The sequence below is a fragment of the Phalaenopsis equestris genome, unplaced genomic scaffold (assembly GCF_001263595.1).
Source record: "Phalaenopsis equestris unplaced genomic scaffold, ASM126359v1 Scaffold000002, whole genome shotgun sequence".
NCBI classification, from domain to species: Eukaryota; Viridiplantae; Streptophyta; class Magnoliopsida; order Asparagales; family Orchidaceae; genus Phalaenopsis; species Phalaenopsis equestris.
Window position 1 is genome coordinate 43,464,208 of NW_018164444.1, and position 21,736 is coordinate 43,485,943.

General features: G+C 35.8%; 1 protein-coding gene and 1 long non-coding RNA gene across 2 annotated transcripts; both read right to left on the reverse strand.

The window, feature by feature from the left end:
• Positions 1-1,329: 1,329 nt before the first annotated feature.
• Positions 1,330-2,051, reverse strand: LOC110017833. Its single transcript, XR_002293291.1, has 2 exons — positions 1,681-2,051; positions 1,330-1,577 (listed from the first exon to the last, which is right to left on the reverse strand). It is a non-coding gene; the product is annotated as an uncharacterized LOC110017833 (long non-coding RNA).
• A 13,126-nt stretch (positions 2,052-15,177) lies between these two features.
• LOC110023218 lies at positions 15,178-21,715 on the reverse strand. Its single transcript, XM_020722527.1, has 3 exons — positions 21,624-21,715; positions 19,015-21,066; positions 15,178-18,919 (listed from the first exon to the last, which is right to left on the reverse strand). Exons 2-3 carry the CDS (start codon positions 21,038-21,040, stop codon positions 15,459-15,461), a joined length of 5,487 nt encoding a protein of 1,828 aa, XP_020578186.1. The 5' UTR covers positions 21,041-21,066; positions 21,624-21,715; the 3' UTR covers positions 15,178-15,458.
• Positions 21,716-21,736: the final 21 nt, after the last annotated feature.

The following is a 21,736-nucleotide window of genomic DNA, read 5'->3' on the forward strand; positions in this document are numbered from 1 at the left end:
ATATATATATATATAGTAAAAGTAAAATATTAAAAAACATAGGAGAAATGACCAAAATTATAAGAAATTTAATTTGTTTGTTAAACGACTAGTCATAGATCAAATCATTCTCTAACTTTATTTAAATATCTTAGAGTTATAAATATTCTAATAACTTTAGAAAAAAAATTATATGATTTCATGTTGTACGAATTATATCATAATATCTTACTATAAAAATGAATCTGGTGCAGAAGTAATAAATGTGTGGCCATTTATGTGCTCGAGCATGTGCCCACGTAGTGCAGTGAGGAATAATTGTTGTACCCTAGGACTCATGTGATGTGGGGGCTGGTCCACTTTAAAGGACCGGCCGACCAACTTGTTGCAAGATACCCTATGTTTGTGGGCCCACCATCATGCCATCACATTCATCGAGATTTGTACAAAATAATAATTAATTTTAATACATTAATTACTTAATTAGTTTGTTATAATTGTAATTAAATTAGCTCTTCATGCCTTAAAAATTTGCAATGCATAGTTGACTTTTTTATGTATTAAATAAAATAGTAGCATTTACATACCTGAGATATCATCTAATTCCTATGAATTAACATGCCTAACATCTAATATTTAGTTTTTACATTTATACCACCGAAACTTCATTCAATTAATGGTCTCTTTGGGGCAACTGTAGCTTATTGAATAATCTGCTGATAAGTTAGGTGCGGTGGCTATTACAAATTTTTATTTTTTTTGAAAAAGCCAGACCGTTGTCAATAAGCTCCCACCGTACCTAACCTAGATAGGTGCGGTGTGTTAACATGCCTAACATCTAATATTTAGTTTTTACATTTATACCACCAAAACTTCATTCAATTATTAAGTTAAATATTGTTTTCAAAATGCCACCGCACCAAATAAGCTGCCCTTGCCCTAAATTAAATAATTTATTAATATTTTATTTTATTTCTTAAGTATTAGGGGGAAAAAAAAGATTTATTGAGGAATTGGGGGGTGGGAAAAAAATATAAATCCTCAAACATATAAAGAACAATATAAAATTTAATTGGGGTTTACATACATATCACCAAATTACTATGTATTTACATACATACCACCTAAACTTTACTTTCTTACATTTATGCCCCCAAAACCATTTATATCACATAAACATACCAACATTTTAACTTCTAATAATGTGAAATACACCATTTTATGCATCATGTAAGGTGGCATGTACATAAAAATTGAAGTTTAGGGTGGTAGATATGTAAATACATAGGAATTAATTTGGTATGTAAATCTTCCAAAATCAATACAATGAAATGCTTGGATATACATACATGACAAACAATAACCCCACTAAATGAAATTAATATTTTACACTGAAAATAATATTATTACAAAACAAATCAATTTGGCCATTTATATAATTTAACACATTACAAATTGACTTCAGACCAAAAAAAAAAACTCATCTTGAATGGCATAATCCATCCAAAAACCCTAATTACAAACAGAACCCCAAAATCCACAAGTTTCTGAAATCAAAATCACTGTTCCTTCATTATTGATTCATATTCAGCAGAAATCTAAGAATTTAGATTAAATTAGTATCATGATTAAGTTTGCTTAATCAACAAATTAACAGCACAGAGGTTTTGAGTGAAGTAAAAGCAATATGTAGGAACTAACCTTGGTGTGGTCATAAGTAAACTGTACATAATCTGGTATAGCTGATAACTGCTGTTGCAGCATCATCATGATTCTCATTAGGGCAACATAAATGTGAATCTTGATGATGCCACAGCTGCAATAACCAACTGTTTTCTGCTCAACTTGGCTCAGCTTATGAAGAATAAACTAGAGAGAGAGAGAGAGAGAGAGAGAGAGAGAGAGAGAAAGCTTGGAAGGTGGAATGGGAGGAGTAGGGAGATAGAGATAGAAAGAGAAAGGGTTGGAGGTGGTGTTTACACTGAGATTTCGGGGCTTCAATATGGTGTTTGCGTGCAGGAAGTAGAAAACCAGGAAGGGAGCTGGTTTTATAGAGGCCTGGTTTTGTGAGGCTTTTCAATTGTTTTTATTTTAAAAAAGAAAATGTTAGGGGACGTGTATTAATGGAGGAATTATATGGTGAGGATTGCGTGCGTAAATTTTCGTGCGAATGTTTGGGTTTGATTGTGAGAGCGGAATGATATTAATTGTTGTGATCTGTTTTGTATTTTTTTCGAGCAAGATTTACATAAATATCCTTCAATTCGTATTATACGATCGAATTTAATTTTTACATATATACCCACCCTTTATTTTATAGTTGAAATTGTAGTGTTTTTGATGTGATATGAGAGATTTGGGTGGTGTAAATATAAAAAAAATAGAATTTGGGTGTTCGATTTGTGAATCATAGGAATTGGGTGGTATGTATGTGTGGTAGAATCTGCTGCCAAGAGAACGACAGGACATCGAATTGGGAAAAAGAAAACCATAAAGAAAATGTAAATAAGAACATTGATAACTGACGTGGTTCGGTCCATAAGACCTACGTTCACTCGAGGGAATCAGGAAACAATTCACTAAGACAATCTTGAAGATTAAACTTACAACTTCAGATGATATGAGAGATTTGGGTGGTGTAAATATAAAAAATAGAATTTGGGTGTTCGATCTGTGAATCATAGGAATTGGGTGGTATGTATGAGTAGTAGAATCTACCGCCAAGAGAACCGCATGACATCGAAACGGGGAAAAAGAAAATCGCAAAGAAAATGCAAACAAGAACACCGATAACTGACGTGGTTTTGTCCATAAGACCTACATCCACTCGAGGGAATCAAGAAATAATTCACTAAGACAATCTTGAAGATTACACCCACAACTTCAGATAAGACAATCTTGAAGATTAAACTTACAACTTCAGAGATGAACCAATCTCCTCTAGCTCTCTATCGATCTTGATCTCAATATAAGCTTTTTTGGTTCTTCACCTTGCTCTCAGAATTTTTCTCTCCCTTAACCCTTTCACCTTGCTCTCAGAAATAATCCACTTATTGCTTGATTCAGACTCAGTAATTATCAAAACATCAACTTAATCGTAGTCATCAGAGGCTACACTTGTTTCTCCTGATTCTTTTGGCTTTTTTTGATATTTTTTCTTCATGTTAGGATATTTCTTCTTGAAGTGAACTTCCTTGTGACAATGGTAACATTTGAAATGTCCCTATGATAACTGATTTTTGCTCTTCTTTCCTTGTCTCGATCTTGATCTGTTCAGACCGTTTCTTAAATCTTTATTATCTGGACTTTCTCTAACGATCAGACCATCTCCGCTGATTTCCTCATTCATGTCAAGTTTCTTTTAAAGTTCTCTGGCTCTAATCAGCGATTGATGCTCTTCTAGTGAAATTGTTTGCACCCTTTCATAGAGCATTGCATCTTTGAAGTGCTCATAACTCTTGAGAATAGAGTTTAACAATAACAGTGCATTATCCTCGTTATCCATCTTGACGTCAATATTTTCAGGATCATCTATGATCTTGTTAAACTCATCAATCTGCTCTGAGACAAATTTATCTTCGTGCATCTTGAAAGAGTACAGACATTGCTTCAAGAAGAAACTATTGACCAAGGATTTCGTCATATAGAGCAGTTCGAGTTTAGCCCAGAGCGCCTGAGTCGTCGTCTCTCTCGACACTTCCCTTAGAGCTTTGTCATCTAAGCTCAAGATTATCACACTATGTGCTCTATCCAAGATGCTGTTCTTTTCTCTCTCGGGCATCTCGGCCTACAATGCCCCAAGCCCTGCAATGCTTTCGCGACTCCTTGTTGCACCAACAGGGCTCTCATCTTGACTCTCCATATGTCGAAATCATTCTTTCAGGTGAATTTCTCGATGTCAAACTTAGCAGATCCCTTTTTCATGGCTAGAATTTACACAGACGACGTCCATTGTAGCATAATATGCTACCATGAGAACCGTGAGACAGCAAAATGAAAAAAAAATGAAAAAAAGAAAACCCAAAGAAAAATGCAAACAAGAACACCAAGAACTTACGTGGTTCGGTCCATAAGACCTACATCTACGGGAGGGAATCAAGAAACAATTCACTTAGACAATCTTGAAGATTACACCGCACAACTTCAAAGACGAACCAATCTGCTCAAGCTCTCTATCAATCTTGATATCGATACAAGCTTTATTGGTTCCTCTCCTTGCTCTCAGAATTTCTCTCCCTCTTAACCCTCTCAACTCATATACATCATTAAATATATATAGACAATATTCTTATACAAGATGACCTGTTAAACACTAGTCATAGCTAAATGACCGTTCTCTCCTTTAGCTATTTAAACCTCTTTATAAACTGTGGTTTTGTCTTAATTCACATAATTGGGAGTCACCATAACAGCATGTAATTATCCATCTAATCAAATGGACCACAGGTGATTGCATAGTTGTACACTTCCAGCTTTGGATGTAATTTGCAAGTTGAAATTTACCGTAACACCACACAATTCTTATATATTTGCATATCTTTTTTGCACATAAAATTTAAGGAGGATTTACATAAAATGCAACCGATCAATTTTTATGAATTTACATATCTAACACCTAGACTTTACTTTAATTGTGCATGAAAAGATATATTTAACTAATTTTAAATGTTAAAATTGTGATATTTTTAATTTGACATGAAAGATTTGGGTGATCGAAATATTAAGATCAAAATTTTGGTGTTAGAAATGCAAATAAATACATGTGAATTGAGATTTTGGTATGTAAATACTCTAAATTTTAATATTTATTTTTATAACACTTTGGTTTTTGGATCTATGTATGAAGATATGTATTATACTTTTAACAAATTAGTAAGAATGATGTTTTTGATGTGTCAAAGCTCCAAGCGGTATGCATGTATATATAAAACTTTAGGTATAAAAGAGTAAATATATAAGATTTGTGAGGTGTATGCACTAGGGCTGTCAAAATAGCTCATTGCACGCGAACAATTCGTGTCACTACAGGAATTAAGCATATTTTGTATTGGATAGATCAGACGCAAATCAGACACATATTTGACGATATTTAAAGGTTAGCGTCGGATTTGCGTCTGATTTTCGCCCTGATTTTTCCAACATTAAATTGGGTGGTCGGTAATTTTATTTCAGTCTAATTTACGTCAAAATATTTCGACACAAATAATTTGGATGAGTTTTTGCGTCTTTTTAGCTTCAGATTTGTGTCGGTTTTTGCAAATTGTATGATGTAATGATTACTGGTCAGCATGAGTACGAGGTTTCAACGTGATTGTACGGGGTGAAACCACCTGCATATAACCCAAGTCTAACATTGTATACTTCAGCTGCAAAATCCATATAAGTACGATCATAATGTCTCCATACATCTACATGTAACAGATGACTCATTAAGTTTGCATCAACAGATCCAGTACAGTGTCAAATCATGTGTGGGGCTGTACGCATGGAAGCGAACAATCTCTAAAGCTGGAGTACGAGCGAAACATAAAAGAGACGCTTGTATGGAGTATTTTTCTAATTGTTATTATTTCTCTCTATTTGCTTGAATCTATTATCACCACAAAATCGGCAAGTCATCCCGACTGCATCGGTCTTATAATGTATCATGCATCCATTAACACAGCAATCAATCTTCTAACATTGTAACCCACACTTTGATACCAACTTTTTCATTTTGTACAAGTCATCCAACACTAAATTTCATGCAATGTTAATTTCTTTCAATAAAGTTGTTACTTAATTGAATGTTTTTTTGTGCATGTTAAAATCAGATTTGATCATCAATATTCTCAGTTTCACAGATAACTTTGTATGTGCAATGCTGTCATCCCATAAAGGTTGTTGTGAAGTTTTAAATAAGTCATAGAATTGTTGTGATTTATTATTCGACGTTTCAAGTTTGTGTTGAACACTCCCAATAAATTGTGCTCTCTGAGCATCGTGAACTATTTCTTCATGTTTGTCAGGATCAAATTCCTCTGTAGGGAGCATAACTTATCAAGGCACCTCCTTAATCGAACTGAACTTTAGGTTCTTGCTCACAAATTAGGTTTGAATCCCTTACGGTAAAGATCAAACTTAACTTCTTCAGGTGGCAAAAGTGTTTGATTTTTGTGCTTCACACAAGGACACCAAAATTTACCCTCAGAACGATAGATGGGCAACTGTGATGCCACTAGCACAAATTCCTTGATGTCATTCAAGAACTCATCTGTGAGACTCATCTGTGAGTCCTTTTCATTCATCTTGGATATAATATGTTATACATCCAAGCTCTCAAATTACGAATATCTATCTGTAGTTTATATGTAGTTTTACATATTAGTACAACTACTACGGAAAATAAAAATGAAAGACTTAGGCGACATAAATATGAAATTTTAAGTTAGGTTTATGAAAATTTAAGTGGGGTTGGCTAAATGAATCCTTTATTCTCCATTGTGTCCTATTGAGTGGCGTACTTTCATTATTCTACTATATTAAGATCATTTTCATGCAACATACACAAGTATTTTTAGGATTACTTTTATCTTTCTTAAAATAAGTCAAATCTAAAACATCTACTCTATTAGTTGGGTCATCAGCTAGTCAACATTTGATGTGACCAAATCATCTAAGGTGATGCACTCTAATCTTGTACGCCATTGGAACTACTTTAACTATTTCACGGATATATTTGTTTCAAATTTTACGTCTAAGTATAAAGCCACTCTTCCACCTTAATATAAGTGTAAATTAACTTACTTTTATACTTCTTTTATAAGCTAACATTATGCACCATAAAGCATTGCAGGCCTCACCGCCGTCTTATCGAATTTATGTTCAAGTCTAAGTGGTACTTTTCAATCACACAATAGGTTTTATGCGTTCCTTCACTTCAATCATCCAACTTGAATTTTACTAATAACATCCCATCTATATCACCATCATTTTCAACATTGGACACGACATATCTAAAGTGTTCATTTCCATCTATTGCTATAACCCCGTCACTAGATCCACTGCTACTAAAATTGCATTTAATGTATTTATTTTTAAATCTACTCAAACAAAAGCCTTCAAACTTTACGGTTGACCTTCATAATTTAAGTTTTTTCTAAACTCCTAGTATTACCCACAAGAATGATAACATCAACAAAAAACATACACCTAGGCACATTCTCTCGTAAATGTATGGTAAGAACATTCATAACGAAAAAAAAAAGGAATTTAAATTTAAACCCAATCCCTAAATTACTTAACCTAAATTAGTTATAAACATAGTTAAAGTATGATACATACCTTACTCAATATATTCTGGTTGGAGCGGAGCGAAAGAATGAGAACTACAGGAGTTTTGGTGGTCTATGTAAGCCATATGTACCTTCCCAGCTAGCTCTAATGGCAACTTTATTGAGAACGTTTATTCGTGAAGGCGACGGATTTTCAGCGAACCTGTGAGGGAGAGTGAAGGGGAGAAGAGGAATCTCGCATGAGGCTTTCGGGCAGAGCGGAGGGGAAGACGAGCGGAGAAAGAAAAAATGAAATTTAGGTGCGCAAGATAAGTAAATTAGGTTATTTCTGTTGAACTTGCGTTGGTTTAGTTCGACGCAAACAAGAAAGTATTTGCGACCTTTTTTTCAACGAAAAGTTGACACAAAATTCGCAGCAAATCCAAAAGAAGTTTCTTCATTTTTGGAACACTAATTATCCCCTGCAAATTAGACGCTAATTCCAACGCAAATATAATAAATTATTTTTCGTCATTTAGTAGCTACAAATCCAACATTAATAGTTGCTTTGGAAATGTCTGACCCAAATATCAGACATTAATTCTATATACTCTTATAGTGTGTTCAACTCGTGTTCAATTCGTTCAATAAGCAAATGAGTCGAACACTAACAATTCTTTTGCGCTTGATATTTAAATAAGTCAAGCACGAACAGATTTGTTTGTTCTAGTTCGACTCTTTTTAACTCTAAATAATATATATAATTTAATTCACCAAGTGCCTTAACATAACTCACTAGTTGACGTCTTTTGTATAAGTCCCTCGGATCGGGGGTTCAATCCCTGTGTAGGATCAAATTGCACATATTTCTAGATGGGGGTTCGCCCATCTATCAAACTATAGGGTTGATGGGCGATCAACATTTTAACTCTATATATATATATATAATATATATTTGATTAAAAAGGTAGTTATTCAATGAGATAACAATGCCACAAATCAGATTGTACGGATGCACACATTATTGAGAGAACAACTGAGGCAAGTTACGTAACAGCGACGTCATGCGTGACCCGAATCAATTGAATACCTACCCCAAATGCCTTTAGGGATATTACATATTAATCGTCGCGGTGGTCCCACCCTCTTTTAATTATTAGGAGTTTAATTATATTAATGAACCTCATTAAAGTTTCTAGATAAAGAAATAATTTGTACCATTCAACATGTTCATATTTAATTATTATAGTACAAAGTTTGCTTAGCTAACAAGATTAGCTTTGGCTTTAATCTCTCTCTTGCTCTCTCCTTGTAATTAAAATGCGCAATTCCTTGTAATTTAGAGGTCAGTTGTGTAATTAAAGCTACATTTGGGACTTGAAATGCGCAATTTCGTGTAATTTAGAGGCCCGTTTGAGGCAGCTTATAAGTGCGAGTAGGCCGTTTTGTTCACGCGTTTCACTATCTTATCTGAAATTGCGTTTGAGTTTTTACAATAAACGCAGACCGCGGGGCCACAATTCAGGATAAGCAGTTTATCCTGAAATGCACAAGCTACCCCAAACACACCATTAATCTTTAATTACTTAGAAATTTATATTTTTACTTTGAAAAGCTCTCACAGTAAAGCTTTGGATAAGATTTGTTTTAAGGTCAGTTGTGTAATTAAAGCTACATTTGGGACTTTAAATGCGCAATTTCGTGTAATTTAGAGGCGCAGCTTATAAGTGCGGGTAGACCGTTTGGGTCACGCGTTTCACTATCTTATCTGAAATCGCGTTTGAGTTTTTACACTAAATGCAGGCTGCGGGACCACATTTCAGGATAATCAGCTTATCCTGAAATGCACAAGCTGACACCCTTAATCTTTAATTACTTAGAAATTTATATTTTAACTTTGAAAAGCTCTCACAATAAAGCTTTGGATAAGATTTGTTTTAATTTAAGCTTTTAAATGATATTGAATGCATAAGAATTATAAAGATTATTGAAATATGTTGACAAAATGTTACAAAAGAAGATTTTAAACAACTAATGTTTAAAACATTTTGAATTCATTTGCGCGTCAATTTTTTTTCCATAACAAACACTATTATGAATTACAACAGTGCATGTTTGTGTGAATGGAGATATTAATTATCAAAATGAACATATATTTAACTAGAACGAATCTTGGAGACTGCTTCTATATATGTTGAACTTATTTTTTATGATGTTTGCATCTCTATTCCCAACTCATCCTTCGAGCTTAGGATCTAGCACTAGGAATTATTTTGGGCAATGCTAAAGGACAAGTTGATGGTTGAACTCGAATTAGAATTAAATTCAAAACTTTACCACTCTCAGCTCGAAATGATTTTGACTTGGTCCTAACATATAACTTTTAGATCTTGAGTTGATCATTGATTAGTTTATTGAAAAATAAGGGTTGAGTGTCATTTAGATTCTTGATGTACCTATATTGAACCCATTGAGCCTATGGACCTAACCTCATGCCTTAGGTGTCCTTAAACCTCTTGGCTCGCCCTATGAACTAGGTTGGCTAAGTTAACTTTCTAACTTAACCAACTTAAAGAGACATTGTGAGACCCTCCTAAGCAAGCCTAATATGTTCTCTTAACTCACTCATTTGGTTCAAGATGAGCTCAAACGTGCTTGGAGGTCATCTCAAACCATGGTTGGGTTTAAACTCAAATCAAAATAAAAGAAGTGATTAATCAAAATGAAATTGGGTTAGCTTTGAAATTAAAAGCTTAAATCAAAATTAAAACTAACTCGTTATCCAAAGAAATTAAAATAACTCAATTCTTAAGTTAAAAAATAAAAATCTTGAAGCTAAGATAATTTCTAAAGTAACATAAATCAAAACCTAATCTAATTTTAATGAAATCTATAAAACAAAACTTAAAATAAGGATTAATAAAACCTAAACAAACCATAAAGCAAATTCCTACTTAAATCATGCTCCAAATCAACTTAAATAAATTGTTTAACAAAAATAAGTAAAATTAAAATATAACACGTAACCCAAATTTTACACTACTTGAAGTCAAACTTAATCTAAGTTTATGCAATGAAATCAAACTAAACATAAAATCCAAACTAAATTAAACTAAACCAAAACACAATACAATGACAAAAGCTAAACCTTGATCTAAAATAATCTAAAAACATAAACTAAACCTAAACATAAGGCTATCACTAAACAAACTTAAACTAATCGAACTCACACATAAAGTCATCTAATAATCAGTGCACATTAAACTCAACTTTAAACACAAATTCATGTTGGCTTAAACAATTCTAAACTTAAACCAACCTAAACCAAAAGCTAAGCAAGCATAACATTAACAAAATAAAAGCTTAATTCAAACATTAATAAAATAATTTAAAAACACTTGAATTTAAAACTAAATGAATCTAAACTAACTTAAGCTCAAACTCAAGACTCAACCTATACCTCATCTGATTTCAACCTAACCTGATTTATCAAACCATGGAAAACCACCCTAGGCAGCATCCACAATCATTCTAATTGATTAGAAAAGTGTGTTCTAGCGCCTAGGCACAAGTCCTTATTCAAAGACAACGGATTCACATAGAGTCTGGAAAGGTGACGTCAGTTCAACGATGCTCAGGCGCCCAAACAGGACAAGTATTGTTCAATTTCTCAAGAACACAAAAAGTAGGCTTTGCTTATGCAGTGCCTAGGCGCTACACATTGACACCTAGGCGCCATGATAGTGGCACCATGAGGTCAGTTCTCCAATCAAAATATTAAAGTGACTGGTGCCTAGGCGCGAACCACAGGGCGCCTAAGCGCCATAATTGAACAATGACAGATTTGAGCAGTTCAAAAGTTGAGTTCAATGGAGGAAATATAAAAAGTGGGAAGATAATTGTTTAGAAGATTTTTCTTATTTTTTTGTCATTTAAAAGGAAGAACTTGGAGGGAGAAGATAGTAGAAGAGCAATTAGGAGTTTAAAAGAAATATCTTAGAGAGATTGTGAGATTGTGGGATTGTGAGCGTGCTTGTAATTTTTTTACATTTTCTAGATCTTAAAGAGATAAGTATATTGAGTTTTTTACTTTTTTCTTTAAGAGACAATTGTGAGACTATTGTGTATGATTTATACTTTTAATACAATGTTGATGAAAGTTTGCATGCTTAGTGAGTAGGTTTTATGTTCTCCTTTGTTGTGGAAGTGTAGGCGTAAAGGTGTGGCAATTTGAGGTGCTTCTTTTGTGAGTTTTTAAATAGTTTTGAAATAGCTTAGGAGCTTGTTGACTTTTAACTTGGCCAGTTAATTTTTTAAAATTAATTGCAACTATAGATTTTTGGGAGTAATCTATAAGGAACAATTAAGTTATCTACACGAAGGCATTGGAGCAAAAACATCTTCTTTGAATTCGTGCAATTTGATTACAGAGCGACGTTGCCTTGGACTATTCAACCTTTCAGGCTAGGACTAACAATTGTAAGCTATAACTTTTCCTAGTTGAGTTCATCTCGTTCTTAAAGGAATCAACAACCAAACTCTAATCCCAATACTAATATGTCGCGTACACTTGTATGAGCCGCTCGTGGTTTGCAGCACCTGGTGCATATAGGGCTGTCAAAACGGCTCGTTGTTCGCGAACAACTCGTGTTCGACTCGTTAAGAAGCTCATGTTCGGCTCGTTAATTGCGTTTGATAAGTTAACAAGCCGAACACAAAATAAGATGTGTTTGTTCGTTTTGGCTCGAAATGCTACTCATCAAGTTTTTATATATATATATATATATATAAGTAGTATTTTAAAAAAATCTAATTGACTAGAAGGCTACAAAGATTTATAATCAATTAAAATATTGATTAAGAAAATAGAATAAAAATTATTAAATTAGATTCAAATGATGTTTTAATATAAATAATAATTTTTAAATTTTGCTCAAATTCTTATTGTCTTATGGTTATATGATTAGGGTTGTTAAAAGGACTCTTTGTTCGTGAACAGCTCATGATCGACTCGTTAAGCAAACAAGCCGAACACAAACACACTTTTTGAGCTCGAAATATAAACGAGCCTAACACGAACCCTAAACACGAGCTGAGCATGGCTCGCTCGTGTTCGACTCGTTTACACCCCTAAGTGCATATCAACCCTTTGAGGCTTATAGCCTTCTAAGGTCTTTGGCGTGCATGTGCCTCCTGAGGCTTGTAAACTTTTAAGGTCTTTGATGTACCTGTGCTTCATGAGGCTTGTAGCTTTCTGAGATTTTTGATGTATATGTGTCTCCAGAGGCTTGTAGCTTTTTTAGGTCTTTGATGTACCTATGTCTTCTAAGGCCTGTAGGATTCTGAGGTTTTTGATGTATCTGTGTCTTCTAAGGTCATTGAGTGGAGAACTTTTCCACCATTTGCTCTCGTGAAGTTTTTCTAGAGAGGACCCTCTCCACTACTAGTTTCCCATCGAGACTTGTCTCTTGGGTGGGTTTGCCTTCTAGGGGCATGGTGGCTTTCTATTGAGTCTTCCCTCCTCGACTCGATTTCCATGAGTATCGTATTTTTCTATTGAGCCTTACCTCTTTGGTTCAAATTTGAAGGGTGTGGTAGCTTCCCATCGAGACTTACCTCTTGGGCTTGACTTACCGGAGTATCGTATCTTCCTATCGAGTCTTATCTCTTGGGCTCGAGTTCGAGGGCATGGTTAGGAACCTTGTTTACCACTGCGAATCTTCAAATTTTCCCAGGTCATTAGTCAAAGCATGTTTATTTGACGTTGTAGCATATGTTGGAACATATTTGAAAAGAGAATTCATTAAAGATGTAAGACTCGTCTTAAATTGTTTAGCTGAAGACTTTAGACGACGTTAACCTGGAGTAAAAAAAGTTTTATGAAATTTGCTGAAAATGGTTGACTTATCTAAGGTTGTTAGTCGAAGCTTCTGTTTTATGACCATAATATGTTATGGAAGAGGTCGAAAGAAAGAAATCCACCAAGAATTTTTGACCTATCTGATGTTGTTAATCGAAGCTATTGCTTGACGATTGTAGCCTGCGTTGGAAGAAGTTGAATCGAGTCCCTCTATGATCGATTAAGCCCAGAATGAGGTGTCATAGATGCTCTACGTTTTTCGAGACTAGGGCGTAGGTCGCAATGGACCATATGTTTTCTTAGAAAAATAGTTACAATCATACTCAAGAATATTATTTGACAACTTGTTAGTTGGTGCTTTTGAATCTTTTGTCCCCCAACGAGAAGCGTTTTCCACATGAACTTGTTAAGCAACCCATGTATCGAGCCTTAAAGTGATCGTAATGATCTGGTTGAAGAGAAAGTTCATTACGGTGAAAGGATGCTGATGAAGTAATATTTACGATGAAGATTGCCCCTAAACTAGGAGTGATTTTCAATGTCTTGTTGTCTGAATGAAATGTGGGATGAATACTCTATCACAATTGTGCCTAGCACGTTAACGTGAATGGCCTTTCAAGACCACGGTGAAGGTTGCCCCCAGCCCGGAAGAAGTTGTGAAAAACTTTGAGTTTGAATAGATGCGAGAAGACAACCACACTACAATCGTGCATGGGACATTGACGTGAACGGAATGACCTTTTGAGACTCCAGTGAAGGTTTCTCTTCCACATCGAAAGATGCTCCAGAGATGTTCTTTAAGATGCAAAAGGAGGTTTCTTCATAAGTTAGATGATGTACATCATTAGAAAATGATGTTGGGGCTCAGCGTCTCAGAGTTGAAGACAATGTCGAACTGATGTCAAATTGATGTGTGCTAGAAGATTCTTGCGATAGAGTAATAAATTATCATCTTAATGTTGCACGAAAATCTAGCACACACTCAGAAGAATAAAACAACCAGTAGTAACACCAATTTTTTTTGCGTGGAAAACTCGTAAAGGGAAAAAACCATGAGATTTGGCTCAGTTGAATATATTTACTATAAACTGAAGGCTACAAGTACAACCCTTGTCCCATAGGCGAGAAATGGTTACAAGTCTCCCGAGTTACAATGTCAATACACGGAGAAACTTGTCATAAGAAATGAGCGGCGATTGATTGTGACTGATGGCCGACAAGTGGGGGTCGACGGCGGTAGATGGTGGCAAGAGAGATGCTGCACTTCGGCTCCTTCTCAAAGTTTCAAGCTCTTCCTCAGACGTCAACTCCCTCTCTCATGAGGGGTGGGGCTATATTTATAGAGTCTCTGTTGTGATTAATGAAAAAATATGAACCACTCTGATCGAATTATCCGGAGAGGTTCCCTCAATCAGACGACATTTGATGAACATTTGGGAGCCTTAACGATATCGAAATTGGTGATCTTGGTTTGTTTAATTTGACTTGTTGTGACACTCGATTTGACCTTGAGCTAGCTCACCACATTTGGTGTCCCTCTGACTTTTCAAATATTTCTAAAAAACTTCCAAGAGTGATTTAATGACTTGATCTGAGCTTGGTTTAACTTAGATTGGATCAATTTTAATATCGTTGGGTTGGCCTCGTCGAGACGGCCAGTTTGGTTATAAGTTTGAATATTTCTTGCTCAAAAAATTGTCTCAAAATCTGTCATGCCTTGAGATTCATGTTGGATGTCGGAAATTTGTTGATGGCGTATCAAAGAACATAAACTTTCACATGAAATTCATAAAATATAACCTAAAAATAAATTTTATAATGATCTTCATCTTACTCTTGATTGTTAGAACTCCTTGATTAGCTGTAATTCTTTTTAGATTGAGCACTTGTGATTAATTTTTGTTCATATGACAAACATCCAATGCCACATCAGTTTAGAGTGTAATAAAAGGGTGATGACATAGATATTTTATAGAAGAAGAGGCAACAAGAGGAAAGCAGCAAATGAAACACAATTTCAAACGCTTTAACAACTTACAATCACAAAGTGAGTTACAATTTCAAACGGAATAATTACAAATTTCAAACTTTCACAAAGATTTAAAGAGTAAGGAGTGACAAGAAAAAAGATACACTTGTATCATTCCCACAATAAAACATATCTCAATCTTCAAAACATAAGAAATTGAGATTCGAGCCACACAAAAAATGTAAAAAAAAACACCCAAAAAAACCCCCAACACTAACACACAAAATTTGCAAGCCAGCAAAAAAAAAGCAAGAAAACACACAAATTTAATTAACAAAAACTTACAAATATAATTAACAAACCCAAACTATTTTGAATCAAATATTTGATTTTCCCATCAGTAAGATTCACTTGAGCTAGAGCTAGAGCTTGAGCTTGAACTTGGATCAGACTTTTCAAATTTCTTCTTCTCAATCTTCACTGATAGTGGAGCACTAGAACTAGGATCTTCAGAGCTTGCCTCCTCTCCCTCTGTTCTTCTATTAATTTGATCCTCACTGGAACCTTTTTCCCCAGTAATTGCTTCATTAAAAGCCACTTCTGAAAAAGTGGAATCAACATCTTTCTCAGATTTTTCTTCTTGAACTAACTGCTCCGAAACATCATCCGACTTAGTCTTCTGTGAGAGAGGTTCAGTTAAAAAAGTAGATCCTTTGCTACCTTCTTGATTCACTGTCTTCGAAGATGGATCGGTGAGCTCAACAGATATTGCTTCAGGAACTATTATACTTTGTTCAATCTGTACATCTTCCAGAGCTTTTGCTTCGATAACTAACATCTCTGAATTCTTCTCTGCCTCGGAACACACATTATCCTCTACTTCGTGGCTTGGATGAATCTCCCTTGGCTCCATATCAACTGGAAGAGAAGGGGAACTCCCATGAACTCCTGCATAGGCAACTGAGAATGGTGATTGTATGTTGCCAGTAGATTTTTCTTCAAGTACTTTAAGCTCTAAATGCTTATCAGCAGCAAGAAAGCTCTCCCCTTCCGAATCGAAAGATTTTGATTCGAGAGAGAACAATTCTAGTCTATCAACTGCGTTGAGAGGTCTCTCTATGACAGCATCATGATCCGGTTGAAAATTCTCAAACTCAGGCAGACTTTGCTGAACAGGATCTGCTTCAATTTCATGTTCACAAACTGAGCTCAGATTTTGTGAAGATTTTGTTTCAAGAGATAAAATGTCGGAATCATTCTCTGCTCCATGAGAAATCACATGGGGAACCTCAGAAGTTCCCGCAGCATCAGGATAGTCTGAAGAAGAAAACTTATCAAACAATCCTTCAGTAACGTGCTTCAAAGTCGAGCTTGTTTCTTCAGCAGATCCATCTTTGGATCTCAGAAGACCTCCTTCAGAAGATGGTTTGAAACCAGAATCAATATCCTCAACAAATTTTGCATCAAGAACCAATAGTTCTTGATCAATCTGAGTCTCAGGAGACTTCAAAGACTTCAAATTTACAACCTCACTGTCAATCAGATTCACCAATGACGCGGGATAAGCTTGAGAAGTCAGCTTATCAAGATCCACATTAGTTTGTTCAAAAGCAGAATCAGTATCCTCAGAAGACTTTCCTTCAAGAAGCAGTAATTCTTCCACTACCTCATGATCTTGATTAGTCTTACTAAGCTCCGAATCAATTAGAGAAGAAGTAAGCATAGAAGAAACCTCTTCAGTAACTAGCTGGAAAGCTAATTGTATGTCTTTAGCAGACCTTTCTTCAAGAACAAACAGCTCAGACGAATTCTCAGAACCAGTTGAACTCGGTTCCATGACTTCAAAATTAGGGTGATTCCTAAAGGAGAATTTCGTGAGACTCTCTTCAGCAGCCTGCTTGAAAGCTGAATTTATATTTTCAGCGGATTTTGCTTCAAGAACCAGTAAACCTGAAGTTTTCTCTGCCTCAGGAGATATAGATTCCACAATAGTATCAACTGGATGGTTCGCCATGGGCTCGGGATTGAGCAGAGGAGAGGTAGACTCGTTGACAACAGTTTCATTAACATTTTTGAAAGCTGAGTAAATATCTTCAACAGATTTGGCTTCAAGAACTAGTAACTGTGAATCGGTATTCTCTATCTCAAAGCCTCTGCTGGATATATCAGCCTTAATTTCAAATTCTGGTGAAGTTTCAGCCTCGGAAATCACCGAGGGATACAAGATCAAGCTGGAAGTAGAAGAAATGACAGATTCAACATGATCGGCCTTAATTTCAGAAAATTGTGTCTCAGCAGAATCAAATCCACATGCGTCAACCAAAGTTAAGTCAGATTTGCAGCCATCCAAGGATGACTGGTCACCATTAAGCTGCAAATCAAGATGGGGAGAGATGGAAATATCAAAGTCTCTTCCATCCTTTATCAAAGCTGAACTCAAGTCACCAGCATTTTGCCTGGCGAGAGTTAAAAGCACTTCTTCTTGAATTACTGCTTCTATTTCTTGGTCCTCCATATCAAAACTTCTCAACCCAACAGAACTCTCTGTTACTAATTTTTCAGTAATTGTCTCAGAAAAAGGAGCCACTACTGATTCTTTAGAGAGTTCTTGTTGGAAAATGGAATCAAGTTCTTCAGGAGAATAGGATTTAAGAACATTAAGCTTAGGATTGTAGACTGTCAATTCTTCAACAGGTGCCATTGCTGAGGACCAATATCCCGAATCTGTTAGTTCTTCTTGGTTTAACAAGACTAAATCCATCTCATCTGGGCTGGTCAAATTAGCAGAGATAGGTTTGTTTTCAGACATTTCAACAACATTGGCAGATCTTAATTCAGAATCTTTTTCACTGCAAACAAACCAGCTATCTGACTGTGACTCCTCGTTAAGAAATTCCTGAGATTTCAGTTCTTCAACCCTAAAGTCACCAACTGCATCCAACTCTGTGAGTAAATGCTCATCAAAGATTTGTAAGTCTTTAAATTCAACATTCAAATCCCCGTGTTCTGAACGAAAATCATTAAGAATCCTCGAGGTGGCATTCTGATTGATCCGTAATTCACTCATAATGATGTCTTGGGAATCACTATTATCATCATTATATGTACAATCGGCCTCAGATTTCATCTTAAATTGATTTGAGAAATCCATGCTGTCAACACATTCCCCCATGACCAATCCAGTGAACAGATCATCATCAGCTGAAACATGACTGGGATTCTTGGAAGGTTTACCTTCATTGCCTTCAGCTTGAGCTGCTTCTTTCGATTGATAATGCAAAGAGACAACTTCTTGGCCAACATTTGATAGATCAACATCAGATCTATCAGGTTTCTGCAATCCACTACAAGCCAATGTTGTATTGGTCTGAAACAAGCTCATACGCTCTTCTTCAAATTTGAAATCTTCTGAATTCTCCTCAAGAATGGGCTCTAATTCTGAATTATTTACCCGGAATTCCTCAAGGTGAGTTCCAAAAGAAGTTTTCTTATCAAAATCCATTGATTGAAGCTTCTCCTCTCCTTCTATTGGAGGAGAACAACCAAAAAATGCAAGTCTGGGCTCATTAGCAGCATCCACTGAAGATGGACTAGAGAAAGGAACTCTCCTTAACAATGCAGCTTGATCGGCAAAATCTTCATCAATTTCCTTTGATACAGATATATTTTCATCCAAAAGATTCATATATGTGGAAAATTCCACAGTTTCTCCATTGTTAGATGTTGAGTTTTGTTTTGCACTTCCTTCAAAGACCATGGATTCAATCACTTCAAAAGCCATGCTTTCTTCAAATGCATTTGCAGCATCTTCTTGCACAAGGGACTCCACCGTAGAAACAGAATGAAGATTTCCTCCACCTGCATATAACAAAGCTCCATCATTGTCTACAACTCTCCTGCATTCACTTCATGTAATATGAGAGAATCAGATTAGATTGAGAATTGAGATTTACCTGTAGAAACCAGTATTTCATCTGACACAGAAATGCTGGCAAGAAAATTTCCGCTTCCTGAGGGACTAGAATCATAGATGGGTACAGAAGCTTGATTATTATCAACTCCCACAGTTTCACAAATTAGGTGACTGGAAGAAAAATCAGAAGATTGCAAGAACTCAATGGATCCCTTTGAAACACTGTTAATCTGCTCCTGAGTTTCTACTACTTCAACAAGTCTCTTCTCAGTACTTTCTAATGAAGAAAATAAGTTCAAATCATCATGCTTCTCATCAACTACTTCATGATTCTGGACAAATTGTATTTCTTCAGTGGTTTTTTTAACAATATCTGAAACATCAATACCTGCAGAAGCATTTGGATCAACAGAATGACCATCGCCACCCAACTCAGATTGAGAGTCAACTAAATCATCACCACAGAACCGGCTATATTGTACAGTAGGGTTACTATGATGAGGTGGAAGCAGGGTTTCTTGTTCAGTAGGAACCTTCCGATCTTCCCCATCAACTGCTGAAGAAACCGTGTCTGAAGCATCAACAAAACTTGACTTTGTGTCAGTTTCTTCACTTTGCTGATTATGGAAATCAATATGGTCGTTACCTTCTGAATCCATCTTCTCTGCAGCAACATAGGGATTCAATCTAGAAGAACCAAACTTCTCATGTATAAGATTACTAGGAGGAAATACTGAACGAGAAACAAAGCTCTCATGTCTTCTAAAAAGGTAACCCTTTTGGGAAGGCAATTCAAACTCCGGTTGGCACGAAGTCTCACCTGCAAGGCCATTATTAATATCTTCACTGCCACATGGAAAATCAAAAGGATTTTGCCGGCGCAGCAGAACCGAAGGAGCTGAACCAGGAATAGGTGGCATTACTTCAGATTCATCCAAGTCGTGGAGAAGATCAAAAGGATTTCCCCTTGGAGCAAAAATAGGAGGAATCTGACGATGGAAGAGGGATAATCCATCCATTTTAGTTTCATTACCGGGCAAGTCAATCAAATCCTTCTCATATATTATAATTTGATTCTTCCTTGCTCTTCTCCTTGCAATCAAACTCTCCAATCTTCGATTCCTTTCCAAATCAGAAGAACCGAGATCCATAACATTTTTCTGGTCATCTGCAGTCCATGTAACAACCGTGTTGCCTTCATCCTTGCCTTCAGATTTGCATTCATCTTCCTTCTCCACACTTTCATCATCGGATTCTTGATGCAGGGAGAGCTCCGAATCAGAATTATCTGCACATTTTGGATCATTATGAAGAGTTTCTGAATCTAAAAGTGGGGAAAGCTCATCAAGCATTGGAAGGATGTCAGTCATTGAAGCATCAGGAGATGAACTCTCTGCCTGATCAGATTCAGAGTCTGAGCTAGCATCACGTATAGTAATAGGTTGCCAAGGCGAGCCTAGAGAAGAATCAAGCCAGTCATCCAATGGAGGCCTTTTGATCTTCACCATAAGACCTTCAACTCCTTCACAAACACTATCAGCAACTTCACTTGTTCTCCGGTTAGATTTCGATTGCTCTTTCATAAAAAATTCCAAATTCTCCATAATTTTATTCTGTTCCTCGACCGAGGCCAAGAAATCAATTCCTCTTTCTTCGTCAACATAATGAGCTGAATCTTTGGAAATCCTTTCCTCAGTTCCAACTCTATTATCAACAAAGTCCCCTAATGTAAAGCTCTCATCTTTCTTGGCAAAGAAGTCATCAGAAGAGTTTTGTACTTTCAGGGAGGAAATATTCATATTGATATTGTCATCTTCTTCTATCTCAGGTAGATTTGGTTCACCATAACTTAGGAGAATTCCGAGGAGGAGCGCAGTGCAAAAAAGAACAGGAAAGAAAGAAACAAGGAAAGCAAATAGAGAAGGATAACAACTGTACAGGAGGAACAAGGAAAAGGAAAAGCTTGCAACAAATGGATGTCTGTAAGTAAATTTGTAAGCAGATTTGAGGGAAAACAAGAGATATTTTCTGACATATACTACAACTTCTTTCACCTTCACCTCCATATCTTCTGTTCTGTGAGCTTTTGCTTCTGTCAATTGAATGAAAATTTCAAAAAATGTATTCATAAGCAACTCATAAACGGACTGTTAGAGAAAGAAAACAAGCATTCCAAGTTTGAAGAATAAAGAGGAAATAAAACATTAGTTGAAATATGATAATATGATAATACCCAGCAAGATTACTTAACAAAGTAAAAAACTGAGAAAAATTCAGATTAAGCATCGCAACAGATCAGTCAAGCTTGAATCTATTTGCAGAGCATCAAAATCCAACCACTTTGAAGGAAAATATAATCATAAACTCCTGTCAAATCCTTTACCAGAAAGATTTTAGGTGAAACCCTCCGCAATACAAATAAAAAACTCTTTTCACAAACGATCAGAGACTTTTCTTAGATCTTAACAAGTAAAACGATCATCCAAACATATCAATTGGGCGACACTTCAAAAACGGATCAGAACGCAAATATCTTCCAATATAAAAACCATTTTAAAATGCGAAACCAATCAGGACACAAGAACGAGCCAAACATGAGATTTTTCCTGTCAAACATAATCAAATACAAGGAATTGATGTGACACTCACAGAGATCCGATGCAAAAGAGCTGAATCCCGCCACTTGTGTTCTTCCTCCTGGATTTATTGCTCTGCGATTATCCATGGAATAAGTGCACCGTGGGAAAGAGGGAACAGGGGTT

What these genes read in the sequence shown, in the direction of transcription:
- LOC110023218 (XM_020722527.1), bottom strand. Translation starts at nt 21,040, where the DNA reads ATGGAGGTGAAGGTGAAAGAAGTTGTAGTATATGTCAGAAAATATCTC. An exon ending in TGAAATACTGGTTTCTACAG is followed by an intron (nt 18,920 to 19,014) that starts GTAAATCTCAAT and finishes TGTTATATGCAG; the next exon opens with GTGGAGGAAATCTTCATTCT.